Raw genomic sequence first — 22448 nt, forward strand, 5'->3', positions numbered from 1 at the left:
TGACATACAACTAGTTGGAACACAAAAGAACCATTCAAAATATAGAGGTGATGACATTTAAACAATATTTTACACATACAAAAACTCACATCTTCCAGCATTAAATTAACTTTAGATTCGACCAATGTTTACATGTTCTACACATTATAGCTTGATAGCTTGGTGTTCACAACATAAAAAACATATCAAGTGATTTCTTAAACTGTTGTTTTGATAAATTATGGATTCATACATGTCGAAAAATAGTGTTGAAGGAATACTAATTCCCTTTTTCTTTTAATCATTTTTTGGCCGAAATAGATCATCAATCAAATGCAAACAAACAAGGTTCCCATTCCTATAACAGCATAATAGAGTTACAATGTTTTCCAGGGCTTGGTCCTGCCACAGGCATATTAACCCCTTTTCAAATTGAGTTTTCTCCTTTTCATTCAAAAGATTCACTAGTCATAACAGTATCTGTTGACAACTTGAACTTGATCTACATTTCAGATTCATGCTAGGAGGAGAAGAGCAAAGATATTGGGCAAAGTAGTCCCTCCATACAGTTTATTTATGTACCAAGAAGATCTAACACAGAAATAAAAGGTAAAAAACATAGGTTGGTAGCACTTTACTTATAGGAAACTTGGAGGGTCACTGTAAAAAATGCCACCATTTATCACATGTATAAGGTTGATCTAACACAGAAGATCACTGGTTACAAAACTAAACTAGAAAACTACTAGCTCAAGATGTGAAAGGAGATAAATGGTACTTGAGTCGTGATTTACAAATGTTGTAAGGGACATAAACATCCTTAATATTATTATATTAGCTAGAGCAAGCATTCAAAGACCTTTCCTCTACCGAATTAATTCCACAGCTTTTCAAAGAATTTTTGTTTCAGTTTAAACTCCACAAACCCGCAAAATGGAGTTCACTATAGCACTGAACTTAGATATTCAAATACACCCAGAGAATTCTAGTTGGAGCTAAGAAGCACCAAGATATAACATATGAAAAGCAATAGTATTGTAATAACACAAGAAGGTTTCATAAGGAACTATGATCTAGAGGGATCGGGCAGAAGCTTCATGTCAAAGCAGATTAAAATACAAGGTTATCCAGATTCACTGGCAGGCAATGGCGATTTTAAGTTCAAAATATCCTGTGAGATTTATATTTGACCGCTAACAAAATGAAATTCTAAAACCAAATGGATTACTACATAAGAATTACCAAACCAGTTTATTATCAAAGGAGATAAAATCTATATGAAATCATGTGTTATTGTGGAACAACATGAAGAAGTCAAACTCTATACTTGCAATACTATAAAGTATGTGAACACCATTTGTTCTGTTCAACCTCCTTTGCTTCCATTAGCTCAAGCAACTCCTTTTATGACAAAAATAAGAAAAAGGGAAGAAATGACACCCCTTTTATGTGTCTTTTTGTGTGTATACCTTTTACACATCGAGATCGGATTCCTCCTCCGGGATCACAGTTAAAGTCACCAATTTATCACTTGCCCTTTTAACTAGTACCTTTATGGGCACCCCAACTTTGTCCCACATTATTTCAATTACCTGCCATAGTTTTATATCTCGTGAGAATATATAAACAGGCATATTTCATCACAATGAAGAATGAATTCAAGAAACACTTGACAGACCGTGGAGATTACAGTAAATTCAACTGCAGCAAAAGTATAAAGCTTTTCAATAACAAATCAAGATTCTCCATACAAAGACAAAGTTATTCCCACAAAAAATACATTACATTCTTTCATTGAATTTATTTTTCTTGAAGAGTAAATACCTATGGAATCATTTAAATTTTTATTCTCAATTTTGCCTTTTAATATTAGCACTAGGTTTAAGTAAATAAAACTTTCAACTAAACACGTTTAATAAGCTTAAAACACGTTTAATAAGGATATGTTTGGATACCTAATGATATCATACTATTGTTTGGATATTTCATAATGGAACAGAATAAAAAGTCCATTCCAATGTTTGGAAAGTGGATGGAATGGCAGGAGCAATATCTTTATTAGAATGGTTCCATCTTATCCCCTCAACATGGGAGGAAGGAAAAAGAAGGTATTGGATGGAATGGAACAAATTCCATCATGTTCACATTGCATTCCCCTCCATTCCCCAGCATTCCGTTCCTTTTCATCAATCCAAATATAGCCCAAGGACTCCAAAGAGACATCAAATTATAGTCCAATTGTATTTTCTACCAAATCATCTCACTTCAAAAGCAAAATTAGAATAAAAATTAAATAATAATATACAAAATATCGCAATACCTCATTAATGCTTTCAACAGGTTTCCCATCAAATTCAACGACAACATCGTCTGGATGGAACCCAGCACGATCACCAGGGGACCCAGGCATTACCTAGTCAAAAACTTTTAAGTCATGTAATTTCAAGTTATCTAATGGTGGCCTTGCATTAGTGAACGCAGTGCATATTATTCCAGAAAAGAAACAATTACACGCGGAGGATAATTACAATGAATAACATAAATTAAGAAAAACCAATTCAAATGGAGAATTGCACATTTGCCACATGATCAGGAAGTGCAGGAAGTGGCCTCTAGTAGTCTTTCCATTCTTTAACTTCTTCATTAACAAATTAAGCATTGTATAGCTCATGGTTTCTCAGTTTTCTAGGTTGCTATTTCCTAGTTTCCTAGTTTTCTAGTTTCCTAATTCTGGATCCACAAAGAGCTATTGTTCAAGAAAGCAGCCTGCTACATATAACAAGCTTGTGAAAGTGTGAACTGACCACTGCTTCACTAAGACAGTCTCTTTGGAAAGTTGCCATCCTAGCAAAAAGAAATATTATTTATTGGCCAATGCATTGCCCTCAAAGAAGGCAGATAATTTCAACAAAAATCCTTTACTTGTTGCCAACATATTTGGAACTGATTTGTCTCCCAAAAAAAAGCATAAAGATTCTGTCCAGTGAATGTAGAGTTTGAAAAATTACACAAATCGAATTTCAATGGCCATTTGCCCATACTGGCACAGTAGAGTGTGTAAAAAAGTAGGATAGATAGAAAGGATCAATTCGGGACATACCATTGGTACAAGAATGCCCTTATCCACGTTAGGGAATGAAGCATCTTCCTTTTTAAGCTGCGCAATAATCATCTCGTTAAGATCAAACAGCTCTAGCCCAAGCCAAGGCCGCACTACTCTCCTGGACAACATTAAGTAATGTTTATTGACTTCCTCAACCTGGTAGAGCTCAACTACTCAAGTATGAATTTGACATAAAAATATTTAAATCAATAATGTTTTATGGACTATTTGTATAATATATTAAAAATGAAAAAATTGTAAAATATTTAGCATAATTTAACTTTCATCTCAGAATGTAAAACATCCTTTTCTGAATGTAACATAACACAAATGACAAGCTGACAATATTTTACAACAAATTACATCCTATTTTCCAATGCATATGCAATAAAAATAGTAAGGATAAAACCAATAACATACCCACTTTTCTTGAAATGCTCTACAATTTTAGACACAGAGTCGATTGGTACAGAAAAACTCAACCCATCATCAGTCGACACTTGCTTCACTTTTATGATGTTCACGCCAATAACTTCTCCGTCCATGTTGACAAGAGGTCCTCCAGAATATCCCTATACCATAGAAGCAGATAAAAATACACAAGCAGACTGAATAAACATGCAAGTGAAGATTTGGTCCGTACAACAAATGCAAACCAAGTTGGGTACATTGGGAGCTTATGGGGATAAAGACAGGAAAATATACCACATTGACTGCACAATCTGTTTGTAAATACTCTCTTGGCGTGCCACTAAAACCCAAATCACTACTTTTCCGGTCAACACAACTACGTGAAAATCATACAAGATAAAAATTTCATTAGTCAAAAAGAAAACCAGGAGCCCCTTTTTTAAAACTTAATAAGCTTCAAGGTTAAATATTAAGTTACTGCGCCAAACAACCATATAGCTTTAGCTTCCAAAATCTATTACATGAAATGGCAAAATTTAAAACAAAAGAAAATATCTTAAAACAATGACACATCTGTTATTGTCTGAAATTTTTTCTTCACACCTTACAATGCCTGCGGTGACAGTATTCTGAAGGGAATGCGGACAGCCCATGGCTATGACCAAATCCCCAGGACGAAGCGTACTTGAAGAACCAAGTTTTGCTTCTGGTAGTGGGGTTTCAGAATTGATCTTCACAATAGCAATATCTGAATGCATGTCAGCATTTACCACTTTCCCCTCAAATGTCCTTCCATCTTGCAAAGTGACTTCAACCTGTACAATCAACCATTGGTTGTAAGACCCAAAAATGAGTGTCCATAGTCATACTTTGTCATATATACATCTGATGTCTTCATGAAGCCAAAATAGTGAGAATGGGAAAAATGCTATTTATACAAAAACTCGCATATGAATAATAATTTATAAACGATTACACATTCAAGTTAAACCAATCATTCTGCCAAGTCAGCTAAAGCACAAAGCCTACGACTAAAGGAGTAACTCGCCTGTCTGTCACTCTTTACACTCAATAATAAAATATCATATATGATTGCAAGGAGCTGTTGTGCTTGTGCAATACTAAGGTGTGCAATACTAAGGTATGTGATAGGAACCCACCCATAAATAGGGTGTACGCCAGGGGGCACCATAGAGAATCAGGCCTATGAAAGGGTGACTAGATGTAAGGCTGGAAAGATGGTTGATGATGCTATAACAGCTTCTGAGGAAGGAGTACAAAAGAACAGGGGGTAAAAATAACTGAGACAGAAATCGAAAGGGGGAGAGAATGGCCTCCAATGCCGGATATCATTTTCTTTTCTGTACTTCCCCCATACACACGCCACCGATATCATCTTGATATTAGTGAGCTTAATGTGAATTTCCATAGTTTCAGGTCTATTTTGTGTCGTTTTACTTTGGGTTCTATCAGTGTGCCAAAGAATCATTTCCATTCAGTTGTATAGGCAATCAAAACTAATTGAATAACAATTTAGGAATAACCTATTTTGTGGGGAATGGATCAATGAATTTTCAAACCATGACTTAGAAAGTTCTGACTTACCCAAACCATATCCTAAGCCACCCTAGCTTTGTCTCACCCAAAGTCATGGAGCAAGCAACAATTGTAACACTTCTAACATAAATCTATCAAAAAATTCCTATAACTCTAACTTGAAGTTATATTCACATCAATGTACTCGAGAAATATGTTTAAGAAACACCCATTTGTACAAGATCTCAAATTTGCATAACAGAAAGCAATAACAAATCTACCAATACCAACACAATGTTACAAGTATATGTTTGAGAGATATGACATAGACTTAGCATGTAAACAAACCTCCCCTTCGGATAAACTTCTGGTGCGTCGAAAATCAAACACGACATGAGCACGTGTCAAGATTGTACCATCCTTGTTGATGATGGTTCCCGATCCTGATCCTATTCCCAATCCTGTGGTAATACCATACAAATCTACACGGTTGATGCCTAATCTTCAGAATAAACTAAAAGGGCATCAAAGCACAAAACTTTTTAAGCTTAAAAAAGAACCCTAAATGTATACCTTGGGAAACAGTAATATTAACAACAGCAGGTCCAACTTTAGCAGCAGCATTTGCAATAGTATGTCTGCCAAAATAATCACTTGACTTTGACCCAACAGCCCCAGAAGTTTCCTTAGATATGTCGGGTGAAGGAACCGGACCGACTCTATAAGAAGAGAACCCAAGTATTCCTACACATTTCCAATTCCAAACGTAATACATAAATCTACACACATATCTACAAACACACCAAATTCAAATCAAAGTAAAGACAGACCAGCTTGGTCGAAATAAGGTAAATGTCGTGGAAGCAAATTATGCAGCACTTGAGAATTTTGTAATGGAAAAGGGACCCGCGCTGTCACAGATGCTCCTAAATTTGAAGGCAGGTTAATAAGCGTCCGTCTACCAAAGATTATAAATTTGAAGGCAGGTTTCAGTAAGAGTGTTGAACCAGCAGCAGCTATCGCCACAGCTCGATCGAGAAATCTTCGTTTAGAATCTGCAACCCTTTTCTGCCACACATTTCACGTCCCAAATCAAACGGAGTTTTTCACCAAAAAAAAAATTCAAACGGAGTTACATTTTAGATTATTATTAAATAAAAGCATAGAATACATAGATACCAGGAAATAGCTCATGATGACGATCGACAACTTAGTTAAACTTCCACACTCCACTCTTCCCCGCTATTAGCATATAAAATGCTTTGTAGATTAGTTTACTATTTGTATCTGTCTGCTGGTGTACCAGGGTGTGTGCTACACCTGATTAGCTCTCTTAGTTTGTTAGAGTGTTACAGCTGTCATGTGCTGTTACCAGTAATCTCCACGTTTACTAGTAGGGGTTTATATCTATCATTTAACATGACCACAACAATTTTGTTACACACACAATATTTTGTGGGATCCACAATTATTTAAGCAAAAAAAATAAAAATAAACTTCGGCACACAAAACGAATCTCTATAACATAACACAATCATTTTTCCTACAACATAACTCATATAAAACTATTACCAGTAACATCCACGTCTTTAAATAGTTTGTAAGTGTTGTATATCAGTTTCACATAGTAAATAAAACTCGGCAAAAAAATTAATTTATTACTTTTTTAATAAAAAATTACGAATAAATTGTCGTTTTGCAAAAAATTACGAATCTATAGCACCCAAACACGCCCACATGGGGTGTGTTCTGATGGAGAGAGACACGCCCATGTGGGGCGTGAGCTTGTGAAAGAGACACGCCCAAGTTAGGGCGTGTGTGGCAGGAGAGAGACACGCCTAGGATAGGGCGTGAGCTATGAAGCAAACACGGCAAAGGAAGGACGTGTTCCAGGAGAGAGACACGCCCACGATAGGGCGTGTTATCCGCGGTGTATATAAATCCGTTTTTCACTTTTTTACCTCATTTCCACCCTCACATCCTCTCTCTAAACCTCCTCCTCCTCCTTCTCTCTAAATTTCTTTTGGAGAATTTTGCGCAGCGAAGTTCTGTCTCTCTCTCATGTAAGTCTCTATTTATTGTTTATTTTTTTATTAACAGCAATTAATATATGATAGTTATTAGCGACTTAGATAATTGTTAGGGGGTTAGAAAAATATTTGTAACTTTATTTAATTGTTAGGGGGTTAGAAAAATATTTGTGACTTTATTTAATTGTTAGGGGGGTTAGAAAAATATTAGTGACCTATGTAAGATTGTGATGTGACTTATATATTATATGGACTTACAAATTAATTAGTTACTTCTAAATTGGTATATGTTGGTTTTATGACTTATTTACACACTTAGAAATTAGTTTGTGACAATTAATTTTTTTTTATGAATGACACTTGCAAACATATTGACCTTTCAATTAACCACATTATAATTAGGGTTAAAGACGAATGAATAACGTATGCAATATTAATTTAAATTGAATTTGAATTGATATTTGTATTGAAATATATTGATAGAATAATGTAATGTTAAATGAATTAATTGTCAATGATGTTAATGTAATTGAAATTAATATAACAATTGAAGTTATTAGTTAAATGCTATTTAATTAAGTGCAATTAAATTTTATTTAGTGTAAATTAATATAATATCAATACTAATTTGGGTACATCTTTTTCATCTGTAGTAGTTTCTATTATGGCCCATTCGTCTTCATCAGAGTCCTCGCGCTCTGGATCCGATGGTGATCTTGAGCCATCCGATCCTTGTACGCATGTACTTCCTGGTCCATATAGGTGGGAGGTACTCTGTAAGAGGACACAGCGCAGTCACGTTTCACAAGTTGTGTGGAACGAGGATACGGTTAGGGGGTTATAGACGAGGCGAGGGAAACTTCAGGGGGGACCCCATCACGATGATATACCAGACGTTGTCGCTGACTATTTGACACAGGCTGGGTTCATACACGTGGCACGTATGAGTCATGTTCAGGTATGTAATGTTCAAATAGCTTAATTAAATTACCGTATGTGGACTTTGTATAATTGTTGTTTTTCCTTCAGATCGATACCCCCTTGATATCTGCTTTGGTTGAGCGTTGGAGACCGGAGACACACACATTTCATATGACGCAGGGAGAGATGACCGTTACATTACAGGACGTGGCTGGTATACTTGGTTTGCCTACTGACGGGCAGGCAGTTACCGGATCTACAGCGTTGGATTGGATTGCTATGTGTCAGGAGGTTTTTGGGACTGCCCCAGTTACGGGCACAGACATTCACGGAGGCGATCTACGTATATCAGAACACGCCCCATGTGGGCGTGTTTGGGTGCTATAGATTCGTAATTTTTTGCAAAACGACAACTTATTCGTAATTTTTTATTAAAAAAGTAATAAATTAATTTTTTTGCCAATAAAACTCTTCAAATGCCTTTTCTCTTGCCTCTCTCTCTCATCTTCTCTGATCTTCGTATCCCTTTCTCATCCCCGCAAACCCTTTACTTGCTTTTCAAAACCGCGGGCTAAAGACCGTTGACGATTGACCTGAAAGCAAGTTATGAGTGTCAGAATGGTAATGAGAAAGGACTAAGGATCCATCTCCTGAGACAATAAGCATTAGAGTTAAAATAGGAAGAAAGAGCATTTACGAGAGAAAAAAGCGTAGAGATTAAAAAATACAAAGTAAAAGTTGTAAAAGAGATTAAGAGGTATTGTATTAGCAAATAAAGGAAAAGATAAAGAGGAAAAAAGAAGAAGAGCATTTAAATTCCATCTTTCTTAAGATTCCAGAAGCGATTGAAAATTTCTTTTGGAATCTGTGTTCTTTTTTTTTTCTTTTTCCTTTTTTTAGAAAAAAATGATAAAAACAATCAAATAAAATTTGTTTTTTCTTATCCTATTACAACCACGATATAAAGGATGGAAAATGATACTTGTATGAAGTAGAACCATTGTTTTAAAAATGGAAGAGACAGATACTATTAAGGTTGAAATGATGTTTAGATATAATATTCGATGTTTTATTTTATTAATTATTTTATTTTATTTAAAAAAAAACACAACTCATCAAAAAACCAATTTTAAATTTGTTATAAAACCGGTTTTAATTTAATAACCGGTTTTTGATTCAAAACCGGTTTTAATTTAAAATCGGTTTTGAATTAAAATCGATTTTCAATCAAAACAGATTATAATTCATAAACTGGTCTTGGAACAGGTTTCAAACCGGTTTGAAAAAATTAAAACCGATTTTTAAACTATAAAATCGGTTCGGTTTAAAAACCAAATCATTTAAAACCGTTTCGATTTGGTTTTTGATAAAAACCGAATCGAACCGCTCCATGCGCATCCCTAATTTTAGGGTATGCATGATTCTATCTTTTTGGAATAAATAATTTCTTTTTATCTCTAAGCTTAGGAAGTGTTTTTGATTAAAAAAAGTGTTTGAGTTTAACACAATGCGTTTGATCATACTATAAGAGTGAATGTATTTAACCCTGATAATATATTATAATATATGTTTTTGATAAAAGTGTGACTTGAAATAATAACATATACATAGATATAAATACATACACATATATAGGGAAGGATCCATTTATAAAAAAATTTCACAAATTTTTGCAAATTATACTATGTACTTCGGGAAGTACATAGTGTGACCTAATATATTTCTGATAATACATAATATAGTTTGTAAGAGTTTATAAATAAAAGTTTGTAAATATAATCATCCTCTCTATATATATATATATATATATTCTTTGTTTATGTTAATATGTATTTCTTTACTATTGGTTCATTTTCTGGAAGAAAAAAAAATTCAGTTTCATCAAATGCTATTTTTTTTTGTTTTTATACTAAAAGTTAACCAAAAAAATTGAAAACATTACCCTTAGGGGGTGTTTGGTTCAAGTTTTTGGAGAGGATTACCGGTAATCCTTCTTTGGTAAATGTAATTACCACGTTTGATAGAATGAATAAATTACGATTCCCGGATATCCAAGGATTACCGGTAATTTGATTTATAAAGAAAAGTCACTATTCAGATTACCAAAAATAATATGGTAATTCGGAATACCAATCAGAATACCAAGTAAAGGGAAAGCACAACAATAAATTTTGAGACAAAAATACCCCAATACACATAAAAATCTAGACCCAATCTATCAATTACAAAAGTAAAAATAGTTTGGGGTTATTTTTGTAAAATAACCTCATATTCCAAGTCATATTTCGTTCTAAACCAAATATGGAATCAGTAATTTTTACCCAGTATTCCCGGTAATATTTTGGCGAACCAAACACATCTTTCGTAAGATTCCAAGTAAACTCAATTTCTACTGAATTCCCATTAATCATGATTCCCGGTCACCAAAAAATTTCTCCTGTACCAAACACACACTTAGTTATGTGCATCACGGGTTAAATGTTGTTTTTTTTAATCATCAAGCTCATAGATCGATTAGCATGAAGTTATTCCAACTTAATTATTAGTTTCGAATTTAAGTCATGGGCTGCGTTAAAAACTTGATTGGACCGCCCCTGTGGTCACCGGAGGTCAAAATTTTATATATATAGAGGTTATTCTGTCTACTCCTATTTTGCCTACCTTTGTCTATCCATTTTATTATCGTTCGATTACAATCTAATCTAACGGTCCATATTTGCAAAATAAAATAAACCCTTTTCTCCTTTCTCTCTCCTCACTTCCTCCCACCCTTTTCTCAATATATATTGTTGGAAACTCGGCAAGTGTACCGGTCGTACAAGTAATAAAGTGATAAGATAAGTTGTCGATCCCACGAGTACTGATGACCAAGCAATAATTTATTTATTAAACTAAAGTTGGATCAATCAGTAAAGGGTGTTTTGAAAATATTGTGATTAAATTAAATGTAGAATTTATAAACTTATTTTTGAATTTTTTATATTTTAGGAAATAAATTCAGAATTAAATAAACTTAGAAATTGAGTTTAAGTTTTAATAAAAAGGCGTAGTTAGGATTCAACTTCAACAATGGTTTCTTAACGAGTTTGCCTATTCTTACGATTACAATCAAGATCAAATTATTAACAGCTCTTTCTATGATTGATTAAATTCCAATCCCTTGGTAATCCAATCCTTTATTCTAATCCAAAGCCTAATCCCTTAGTACTTTTTCATAAAATAAGCATTAACGCAAGAACCTACGGTTATAGAATTCGCAAGTCTATTCCTAGATCATACAAATTCCAGCAATCAATCAATCAGAATCATACACTGTAACACCCCGTTCTAGAACCGGAAATGTTAACATTTCATCGTATTAAACGGTGCTTAATTAAAAATGCGGAATATTCTTTCCTTTTCAATTATGACGTTATTAACTTAACCAAGTTGATTAATTACTCAATTTCATAAAATATAGCCTGAATGTAAATTGCAATAAGACATCTAACTGAAATACATCAATATATAAATGACGTGAGTGTCTAAGTCACGGATCCACACTCGGAGTCCGGACAAGAATCCTGATAAATTATTACAACTTCCAAAATAAGACTAAGACATAAAAGTCATACAATACTATGTGTCATGGACAAGCCCTATGCTCACCAAATAAACATCAACTAAAGCAGAGTCTCAATATAATACTCCAAAACATAAACTGAAGCTAAACCATGATCAGCAGCACATAAATCCAACATCCACATATCAGCATAATAAACAGCATAATCAACTAAGCTCTGGCCTCCTGCCACTAGAAGTCTCAGCACCACCATTACCTGAACCTGAAATGGTGCCCCAAACGTGGGGTGAGATCTTTAAACAGAAATCTCAGTAAGACAAGGGGTCCTCAAGGATCTTCCACCCCAAGCTCACTTACATGTGCAATATAAGTTCAAAAAGCAGTTATAACAAATATAAGTTCCAAAACTATGCAGTGCAACAGATATCTATGACATGTATGTTTATCACAATCTACTGGCCAGAGAAATGCAGGAATACGTCTAAACCCACATGAGTACAAGGAACCTCACCCACAGCCTCACCATTGTATGTGCCACATACTCAGGCTTACCGTATAGGTGGAACATCACATGCATATCCATAAGGCACTAACATATAATAACTCAACAGCATTTTCCAAAACATCAAAGCATGAAAACACAACATGCATATAACCATACCCCCATGGGACATGGTGGAACCACTACATGGCTAAACCGAGGAAACGAAAGCTTACCTCAAGCTCGCTATCCAAATACCACAAGCTCTCACAGCCTAAGTCCAACTCAAGGCAGATCACAATCTGTTATGGACCAATGTCATATCATTAAATATGTACCACATGCATACAAGTTAAAGACTACGCCCTTTCATTACGTTTTACGTCTTAAAGGCTCTCAACAAAGCCACAAGCCCTTAATCATTGATTTAGACTTAACTCATTAATTATAGAAGCTTTACTTCCATAACAGTGGGGTCCACCAACCCCAAACTCAGTTTTGGATGAACAATACGCTACTGTTCCACGAAATCCCAGAATATCTGGATATTCCTCGGGGGCATATCCAGATATGCAATATCCGGATATCTCACTGGCCATATCCGGATATGCTATATCCGGATATCTCACAAGCCATATCCGGATATCCCATATCAGTATATCCAGAACCCCATATCCGGATATCATATCCGGATATCCAATATCCGGATATCTGTTCGAAAAATATTCGGATATTTCACGACAGAATGCAGTTTCTGCATCTTTGTGAAGATATCTGTTCAAGATCCCATTTTTATCGATTTTAAACACCTAAACATGCATTTCTAGGTGTGTTCAACATTACCCAACAACAAGTTATCATCTTTTAGCCTTTAGATGCATCAAGGTACCATTTTTAGCAAGAAACACAAGAGTAAGAGTGGTGATCATACCAAGGGCCAAAAACAGAGGTAGATGATGACTTATGGAGCTCATACAGCAGCTCCCAATACTGGCTCAACACTGTGCACGAAAATGCACACAAAGGAAGATCCTTTCTCTTCAAAGGTTACTCCTTGGAGCTCCCACAACCAAGGAAAATGGTGACTTCTCCACTCACCACTAACCAGCACTCACCCTCTTCCAAAACAGAAACACAAGCTCAGAAAAACACTGCCTCAACCCTCTCAAATCTCTCTACCAAGTGTTTACAAGGTGATAGGAAGAAGAATCAAAGAAGAAGATGCCATTTGATGGTTCAAAATGCAAGGAATGGTCAAGGAGAAGGTGACAACATGAAGACACACTCTCAGCAGCCAACTCACGTAGAATAATAAGGGGACCTAGGGTTTTGTGCCCAAAAGAAGTATTTATAGATTCTTGCCACTTAATCGCGCAGTATTAGCGAAAACAGCTACGCTTATCATTTTAATCCCAAACTTAGGATTATGAAACTACATAATTTTCTAAGATTTATCATATTTTTTTCATAATTTTCTGAGCACCTTTCTGGTACGCGTTTTTCCATAGCCAGTATCAGTTCTAGCACTAGCTCTCATTATTTTAACATGAAACTCGTTTTACATGTCCTATATAATATTCTAGTAATTATTATGCAGTTATTTTAATTTTCTGAGATACTTTTTCGGTACGCTATTATACCGACTAGCAGAATCGGTATATGCACTTTTCTTCCGAAAAGCGACTTTCCGCATTCTAAACCACTTATCATAATTATTAAGCCTCATAACTAATTATTAGGGTCAATTATGGAATCATTTCCTATTTAATCATAATTAATTAATTAAATTCCTTAATTAACGGTGCGGGTTCTTACAAACACCAACATCCCTATCGTCATGCACGACTCTAATGCTCATTCAAGACTGGCCAGATCATAAATAAGACTACTCATAATTATCAGATTGATTGCATAATTCAAAAGCAAGAATGTAATTCATAAGCAATAAGTAAACATCAACTAAGAACCCATTGGTTCTGTCTCATCCTAACTACTAAAAAGAACTTAGCTATGCATAATCATAAAGACATAAATTAAAGCTACTGGAAAATAATAGGGTTCATGGTAAAACTTGATTAATGAAGATGATCAATGGTGCAGAGTGCTTCCTTCCATCCCCTTTGCCAGTGTTCTTCTTCCGCCACGGAGGCGTTTCGTCTCTTACTCCTTCTTTCTTCGTGTCCCAGAATCATTTATGAAGGCTTCATGGAGTTGTATTTATAGAGAAAATGTAGGCATTTTAATTTCTGATCCGCTCGCTGTGGAGCTCGCTAAAGCGAGCTACTTAGCGAGCATTACTTTGGTCGCTCCCCTGGTCGCTTGAGCGAAGACTTTAGCGAGCTGCTCGTCCACTTGCTCGCTTTAGCGAGCAGTGGAGCGAGCGTTGCAATATTTTTATTTTTCATTTATTTAATTTCTGATATCCTTGATACTCCGCAGATTTGTTGCCTCGTCTTGGTACTTTGTTATTCCAATCTAAACAACCTGAAATAACAACTAATATTTAAAATTTTATCTGTTTGTTGGCAATTCATTCTCTTTTAGTGTTTTATTGTTTTGACACTATATTTTTAACTTTTTTAATAATTATTTAAACTCTTTTTAACCATAAAAACATAGTGTCTTGGACACTTATCAAATCATTCCCAGATTTGCTCATTGTTGTCATCAGCAATGGGTTAAATTAAGACCATGGGATATATGTAAGCATGCTTAAATATCAGACTAGGCAGTATTTCAATTTATGAATGATCAGACTTAGGCAGAAAATAATAAGATTTTTAAGAACAAACAATTAACTAAGCAGCCTTGAAAGTAAGCAAGTTATAAAATCAAAGTATGAGTTCAGTCAATCAAGCATAAAAATTGTTTTAACACATCCCTCACTAGATATATCAAGTCACTCATCATTCATCTGTCTAAGGGTAAGTGTTTCACTCAAATTTTCACTGTATCAATATTGTCATAATCTTGATAATATTCTCACTTTCCACAATTAATTCACATGCACAAAAGATCAAGAGGTCTTTATTTAGGTTGTAATGGGGTTGGGCTGAAGGTAAGATAAAGAAGGAAAAATGCGCTAAAACATTGAAATACAGAAAGATCATGGTAAAGTGTAGACACTCAAACATTAATCCTTTTTCTCATTCCTTCCTTTTTCTTTTTCAGCACTTTTATTTCTTTTTCTATGTTTTTCTTTTCTAACCTCCAATACTTTTCTTTTTCATTTTCATTTTCTGTCAACACTTTTATTTGCATAGAAACAATAAATATTTTTATTTTTCACCATTTTCCAACCTTTGCTTTTGCACAGCTCACCTAACCTCCTTTTTCACCACTTTTGACTTACATGATAAAGTTCTCATGTTTACACCCTACCCTGAAATTTCTATAATCCAATCTTATTTAAAGTAGATGTGTTTGTGGAGTGGCTAATTAAGACAACAGGTATTATGAACAGAAAAGACTTAGGCTCAAAGGGTTAAAAAAAGGATATCATAATGGTTGGCTTTTTGGCTAACTAGCTAAAACAATACAATGCCTCAATCATTTCAAACATGCACGCAAACAACCATTTTAAGGAGAAACAAAGCAAGTTCTGCTAATATTTTCAACAGTGAAATGCACACTGAAAAGAATTTTCTGTTTAGGCTCAAACCTCACGGTTATATGTGTGCAAATAAGGAATTTATGCTCTTTCTCAATCACTCATACTGTAATTTTATTATTCTTACTGACTCTTAGACTAACTCAATCAATACTTTTTCCTAAAAAAAATATATTCTAAGTCATCACATCATCAATTAATTTTACTGACTAATTTTAACTTAGCATGATTTTGTACTTCAAACAAAGAGGAGAAACACAATAAAATAAAGAGAAATAAGGAAAGAAATTTTCCCTGTTTTTCAGAAAAATTTTGCGGCTCTTCTCGTCACAGGGATCATAGTTGTACCAACTGCTACTACTGCTACTAGATATGTGGTGTGGTGCGTCCCCATTCCCAGATTTAGGAATTTGCTGTCCTCAGCAATTAATAAATCAAAAAGAAAGAACTGCACACATCAACTAAAAAATATCATCAGATAAAGTCAGTAGTAGCAATCATACTCACAACAGAGTGAGAAAAATAAAATATGTACATCACCATAGTCATCACTAATCAAAGCAGATAAATAAAACTAGAATGGTCCTAGAAAGTAAAATCTACTGGTATCATAAACTAAAATAATTAACTTAAAAGCAATAAATCCTTAGGCTGCCTCCTAAGAGCGCTTGTTTAACGTCATTAGCTTGACGTTACATTTTCAGAAGTCAGGGCTGCTTGTAGCCGGAATTCAAAGATGATGCCATCCTTTTTATCATAAATATTGTTTTGTCGTAATAATACTCTCGTGCATATGGGCGAGAAGGTTTGGCTTCAAGAACTCTAAACTTAGTCTTGATGTGCTTTCCTTTGCTCTTCGGCTTTGCCATCTTCACCTTCGGATTGCTTCTCTTATCTGGCTGGTGATCTTTCTTTTCTTCCTCTTCGGCCTTCTTTTCCTCAATAAAGAAAATTTTCTCTGGCTGAGTTGTAAGTAGTGGAGTTTCTTTTTCAAACATTTTGAGAATAGCCATTTCTCCTTCCACCCTTAAGATCAATTCACCTTTAGGCATATCAATCAGTGCTCTGGAGGTCGCAAAGAAAGGTCTCCCAAAGATCATGGGAACAGTAGCGTCCTCCTCTATATCCAAGATAGCAAAGTCCATCGGGAAGATGAACTTGTCCACCTTAACTAATATGTCCTCTATTACTCCATATGCTTGCTTGGTGGAGCGGTCGGCCAGTTGCAGAATCATATTGATCGCCTTCACTTCTGTGATTCCCAGCTTCTTCATCATAGATAATGGCATTACGTTGATGTTGACACCTAAATCACACAAAACTTTCTCTATTGTCATCGAGCCAATCGTGTAAGGCATGCTACAACTCCCTGGATCCTTTAATTTCAGAGGTAAATTCTTCTGCGTGATTGCACTACACTCCTCTGTCAAGATAATGGATCCCTCTACTATGAGTTTCCACTTCTTGGTTAGGATCTCTTTTAGAAACTTAGCATATGATGGCATTTGCTCTAAAGCTTCTGCGAATGGGATATTAATGTGCAGCTTCTTAAAAATTTCCAAGAATTTAGAGAAATTTTTCTTCTGCTCGTGCTGCTGTAACCTCTGAGGATAAGGAGCCTTAACATAAGGATTGTCTCCAAGTGATTTCATCCTTTCCTCTAAAGAAAGCTTCTTTATTACTTTATTACGCGGGGTATCATTTAACAGTCCTCCAAAAATTGTGACATCTTTATCAACACGGTCATCAGCTTTCTCTTCAGTAGGATTTTCCTCATCTGCATCTTTATCACTACTAGGTGCGGCTATTGATTTTCCCACAGGTTGAATTACTATTCCACTCCTTGTAGTGATGGCATTGCATTGTTCCTTGGAATTGAGATTTGTATTACTAGGAAAGGTTCCTAGAGGCCTCTCAGCCATCTGTTTAGCAAGCTGACCAATCTGAGTTTCCAGATTCTTTATGGAAGCTTCTTGATTCTTAAAAGATGCTTTCGTTTCTTCTGCGAAATTTGCTTGAGATTGAGCCATCTTCTCGAATGCAATTTCCCAAGCTGCCTTTTGACTAGATTGTTCTGGTTGAATTCCCAGATTAGCTTGTTGTGGTCCACCTTGATTATATGACAGTGCAGAATGGTTTCTCCAGCCAGGATTATAAGTGTTACTATAAGGATTACTCTCCCTTCGTTGGCCTTTCCAAAGAGAATTCACCTGGGATGGGTTTATAGTAACCATAGCCTCACATTTATCGGCACTATGAGGTCCGCCACAAGTATCGCAGACTACAGGAAATTGAGAGTTGACTGCAAAAATTTGATTTTGGGTAAAGAGTTTAACAAGTGAATCCAGCCTTTGATCCATCTCGTCTTGTTTGGCTAGCATGGCGTCTTACCCTTCTAACTGCATAACTCCTCGCTTAGATTGAACTGATGTGACCTCGTTATCTTCAGATGTCATCTTTTCAATTAACTCAACAGCTCTTGTTGGCGTAATTTCTCCGATACTACCTCCGGCTGCAGCATTAAGGAGTATTCTATATGTTGACGTAACCCCTTTATAAAAGATCCGGACCTTCTCGCCATTCGACAAAACATATTGCGGACATCTCCTGATTAGCTCTTTAAATCTCCCTCATCCCACACAAAGGGATTCACCTTCGAGCTGTTTGAAGTTGTCAATCTGTTCTTTCAGCTCGGAGAATCGGGATAGTGGGAAAAACTTTTTTTGGAATTTCTCAACCAATTCTTCCCACGTGGAGATGATATTTGCATGTTGCAATTCCAGCCAATTAAGTGCTCTCCCTTTTAAAGAAAAGGGAAAAAGCATCAAACGAATTTCTTCAGAAAGAACCCCATTAGCTTTAATGAGGCTACACAATTGTAGGAATTTAGTGATGTGGTGGTTTGGGTCTTCGATCGGGTCTCCTTCAAATAGATTACTTTGAATTAAATTCAGGAAGGAGGCTTTTATTTCGAAATTATTGGCTGGGATTTGAGGTCTTCTAATACTCGCAGTCGGATGCGAGAAATTAGGGTTTAGGAAGTGATTCATTAATTCCTCTGGGTCTTGGTTATCCTCGGCCAGGTTTGTCGATCCCACGAGGACTGATGACCAAGCAATAATTTATTTATTAAACTAAAGTTGGATCGATCATTAAAGGGTGTTTTGAGAATATTGTGATTAAATTAAATGCAGAATTTATAAACTTATTTTTGGTTTTTTTATATTTTAGGAAATAAATTCAGAATTAAATAAACTTAGAAATTGAGTTTAAGTTTTAATAAAAAGGCGTAGTTAGGATTCAACTTCCCCAATGGTTTCTTAACGATTTTGCCTATTCTTACGATTACATTCAAGATCAAATTATTAACAGCTCTTTCTATGATTGATTAAATTCCAATCCCTTGGTAATCCAATCCTTTATTCTAATCCAAAGCCTAATCCCTTAGTACTTTTTCATAAAATAAGCATTACGGTTATAGAATTCGCAAGTCTATCCCTAGATTATACAAATTCCAGCAATCAATCAATCGAAATCATACACCAACATCCCTATCGTCATGCACGACTCTAATGCTCATTCAAGACTGGCCAGATCATAAATAAGACTACTCATAATTATCAGATTGATTGCATAATTCAAAAGCAAGAATGTAATTCATAAGCAATAGGTAAACATCAACTAAGAACCCATTGGTTCTGTCTCATCCTAACTACTAAAAAGAACTTAGCTATGCATAATCATAAAGACATAAATTAAAGCTACTGGAAAATAATAGGGTTCATGGTAAAACTTGATTAATGAAGATGATCAATGGTGCAGAGTGCTTCCTTCCATCCCCTTTGCCAGTGTTCTTCTTCTGCCACGGAGGCGTTTCGTCTCTGACTCCTTCTTTCTTCGCGTCCCAGAATCATTTCTGAAGGCTTCGTGGAGTTGTATTTATAGAGAAAATGTAGGCATTTTAATTTCTGATCGTCGCTCCCTTGGTCGCTTGAGCGAAGACTTTAGCGAGCGTTGCGATATTTTTATTTTTCATTTATTTAATTTCTGATTTCCTTGATACTCCGCGGATTTGTTGCCTCGTCTTGGTACTTTGTTATTCCAATCTAAACAACCTGAAACAACAACTAATATTTAGAATTTTATCTGTTTGTTGGCAATTCATTCTCTTTTACTGTTTTATTGTTTTGACACTATATTTTTAACTATTTTAATAATTATTTAAACTCTTTTTAACCATAAAAACATAGTGTCTTGGACACTTATTATATATATTCAAGGTAGTGTAAGATAATTGTTATCACTTGATTATGTAGCCAAACACACTTTTTTCCCCTCAACATCAAAACTAGTAACCTACCAAAACTGAGCGTGAGAAGCATGGAGTACTTTAAAAACTGAAAGTATGAAAGTATTTTTTTGGATAACGAAAGCAATAAAGCATTATAATTCTTAAAACACCCCTTGAGTAATTCTACTCTCATAACACATCAAAAAATTACAATTTCCTAAGTAAATTATTCAATTGTTTGTGTAGAACATCATTTTGACAGTCTGTTAATCATCCACAGTGACTGTAACTTTTTGTGATCTCATGTTGTGAGATTATATATTCTAATAATATGAAATAGTTAAATTTATGAACGGGCTACGTCAATTATTCTATGCACAAAGATAAAAATTGATATGGTGTTTTGTTGCTTAGATGAAAATTACAGATCTTATGTTATAACTCACCTTAGCCTCTTAAAGTAAATAAGTTAAATTAAATATACTTTTGAATTGAACACCAAACATGGTCTTTCTAAATAATTAGTGTTCTTTTATTATTAAACATAATTTTCATTACAAGATCATTGATGATCGACCTGAAAGCAAGTTATGAGTTTCAAAATGGTGAGGATCTATCTCCTGAGACAATAAGCATTAGAATAAAATAGGAAGAAAGAGTACTTACCAAAGAAAAAAGCGTAGAAACAAAAAAAATACAAAGTAAAAGTCGTAAAAGAAATTAAGAGGTGTTGTATTAGCAAATAAAGGAAAAGATAAAGAGGAAAAAAGAAGAGCATTGAAATTCCATCTTTCTTAAGGTTCCAGATGTCATTGCCAAATTTCTTTTGGAATCTTTGTTCTTTTTCTTTTCTTTTTTTAGAAAAAATAATAATAAAAGCAATCAAATATATTTGTATTCATTATTAGCGTTAGGTACATTAAAAGCAATCAAATATATTTTGTTTTTTCTTATCCTTTTACCACCACAATTTAAAGGATGGAAAAGATAGTTGTAAGAAGTAGAACTATCTTAACTAAGGTTATGGGGAGCACTATATCAATATCAGGTGGACTTATAGTTACCTTTTACAAAGGCCTACGAGCCTATAAGCCTACAAACCTACAAGGCGGCCTATAAGCTTACAAGGCGGCCTATATCATATTTGTTTTGAATAAAATAAATAAAATTATTATTTTAATAATTTTGAATATAGGTCAGGTCAGACTTGTAATTTGAACTCTACACAGGCTAACAGGCTAGACCAGACCCAATATTTTTAATACAGGCCTGACCTATTTAAGTCAAAGCCTAACCTATTTACACCCTTACTAAGAATCCATCTCGTGAGACAATAAGCATTAGAGTTAAAATAGGAAGAAAGAGTATTCACCAAGATCATTTATGGTGAACCGGGCCTTGGTGTGCCTTAACCAAAAAGGGAAAGAAAAAAGGAGTGAGAGGTAATTTAAAAAGAAGACAGGGATATAAATGTAAAAAAAAAATCTTTTATAAGAAAAGGAGCATCCAAAAAAATGTGCACCAGAATCATAATAAAAAAATCCATATTCACCCGATAAAAAAGCGTAGAGACTAAAAATACAAAGTTAAAGTTGAAAAAGAAATTAAGAGGTATTGTATTAGCAAATAAAGGAAAAGATAAAGAGGAAAAAAGAAGAAGAGCATTTAAATTCCATCTTTCTTAAGATTCCAGAAGCGATTGCCAAATTTCTTTTGGAATCTGTGTTCTTTTTTTCTTTTTTCTTTTTTAGAAAAAAAAATGATAAAAGCAATCAAATATGTTTTGTTTTTTCTTATCCTATTACCACCACAATACCAATATCAGGTGGACTTATAGGTGACCTTCTACAAAGGCCCATCGATCATCATCGCTGATAATTACCCTTCCTTTCAACTTTCACAATCAAATATCATCCTTATTTCAGTAGATACAAATTGGGCCATTGGTGACAAATAAAGTGGATCCCTTATGATATGTTATTACCAAAACTAACTTTTCTCTCCAAAAATAACTTCTTAAGCAAACTTCTTTTTACATTCTTTCTTCCAATATAAATAGTCATCAATTGGTTAAATAGAAAATATTTATATGAGAAAAAGTGCTACTCACATACAACTAGTTGGAACACAAAAGAACCATTCAAAATATAGAGGTGATGACATTTAAACAATATTTTACACATACAAAAACTCACATCTTCCAGCATTAAATTAACGTTAGATTCGACCAATGTTTACATGTTCTACACATTATAGGTTGATAGCTTGGTGTTCACAACATAAAAAACATATCAAGTGATTTCTTAAACTGTTGTTTTGATAAATTATGGATTCATATACATGTCGAAAAATAGTGTTGAAGGAATACTAATTCCCTTTTTCTTTTAATCATTTTTGGGCCAAAATAGATCATCAATCAAATGCAAACAAACAAGGTTCCCATTCCTATAACAAGTTACAACAGCATAATAGAGTTACAATGTTTTCCAGGGGCTTGGTCCTGCCACAGGCATATTAACCCCTT

At 34.7% G+C, this 22448-nt stretch overlaps 2 protein-coding genes across 3 annotated transcripts; both read right to left on the reverse strand.

Moving 5' to 3' along the window:
* Nucleotides 1–913: 913 nt before the first annotated feature.
* Nucleotides 914–6307, reverse strand: LOC133288351 (putative protease Do-like 14). 2 transcript variants are annotated; one of them, XM_061486078.1, is made up of 10 exons: nucleotides 6209–6307; nucleotides 5860–6097; nucleotides 5603–5773; nucleotides 5378–5490; nucleotides 4097–4308; nucleotides 3788–3869; nucleotides 3503–3654; nucleotides 3080–3200; nucleotides 2300–2392; nucleotides 914–1571 (listed from the first exon to the last, which is right to left on the reverse strand). In XM_061486078.1, exons 1-10 carry the CDS (start codon nucleotides 6221–6223, stop codon nucleotides 1452–1454), a joined length of 1317 nt encoding a protein of 438 aa, XP_061342062.1. In that variant the 5' UTR covers nucleotides 6224–6307; the 3' UTR covers nucleotides 914–1451. The 2 variants fall into 2 exon arrangements, with proteins under 2 accessions (XP_061342062.1, XP_061342061.1); XM_061486077.1 differs by having other exon boundaries at nucleotides 5378–5511.
* A 5335-nt stretch (nucleotides 6308–11642) lies between these two features.
* Nucleotides 11643–17993, reverse strand: LOC133288353 (uncharacterized). Its single transcript, XM_061486081.1, has 3 exons — nucleotides 16659–17993; nucleotides 12260–12325; nucleotides 11643–11804 (listed from the first exon to the last, which is right to left on the reverse strand). Exons 1-3 carry the CDS (start codon nucleotides 17991–17993, stop codon nucleotides 11643–11645), a joined length of 1563 nt encoding a protein of 520 aa, XP_061342065.1.
* Nucleotides 17994–22448: the final 4455 nt, after the last annotated feature.

The sequence above is a fragment of the Gastrolobium bilobum genome, unplaced genomic scaffold, assembly GCF_033153095.1.
Source record: "Gastrolobium bilobum isolate Gb01-03AN ecotype WA unplaced genomic scaffold, APGP_CSIRO_Gbil_v1 utg40870, whole genome shotgun sequence".
Taxonomy (NCBI): Eukaryota; Viridiplantae; Streptophyta; class Magnoliopsida; order Fabales; family Fabaceae; genus Gastrolobium; species Gastrolobium bilobum.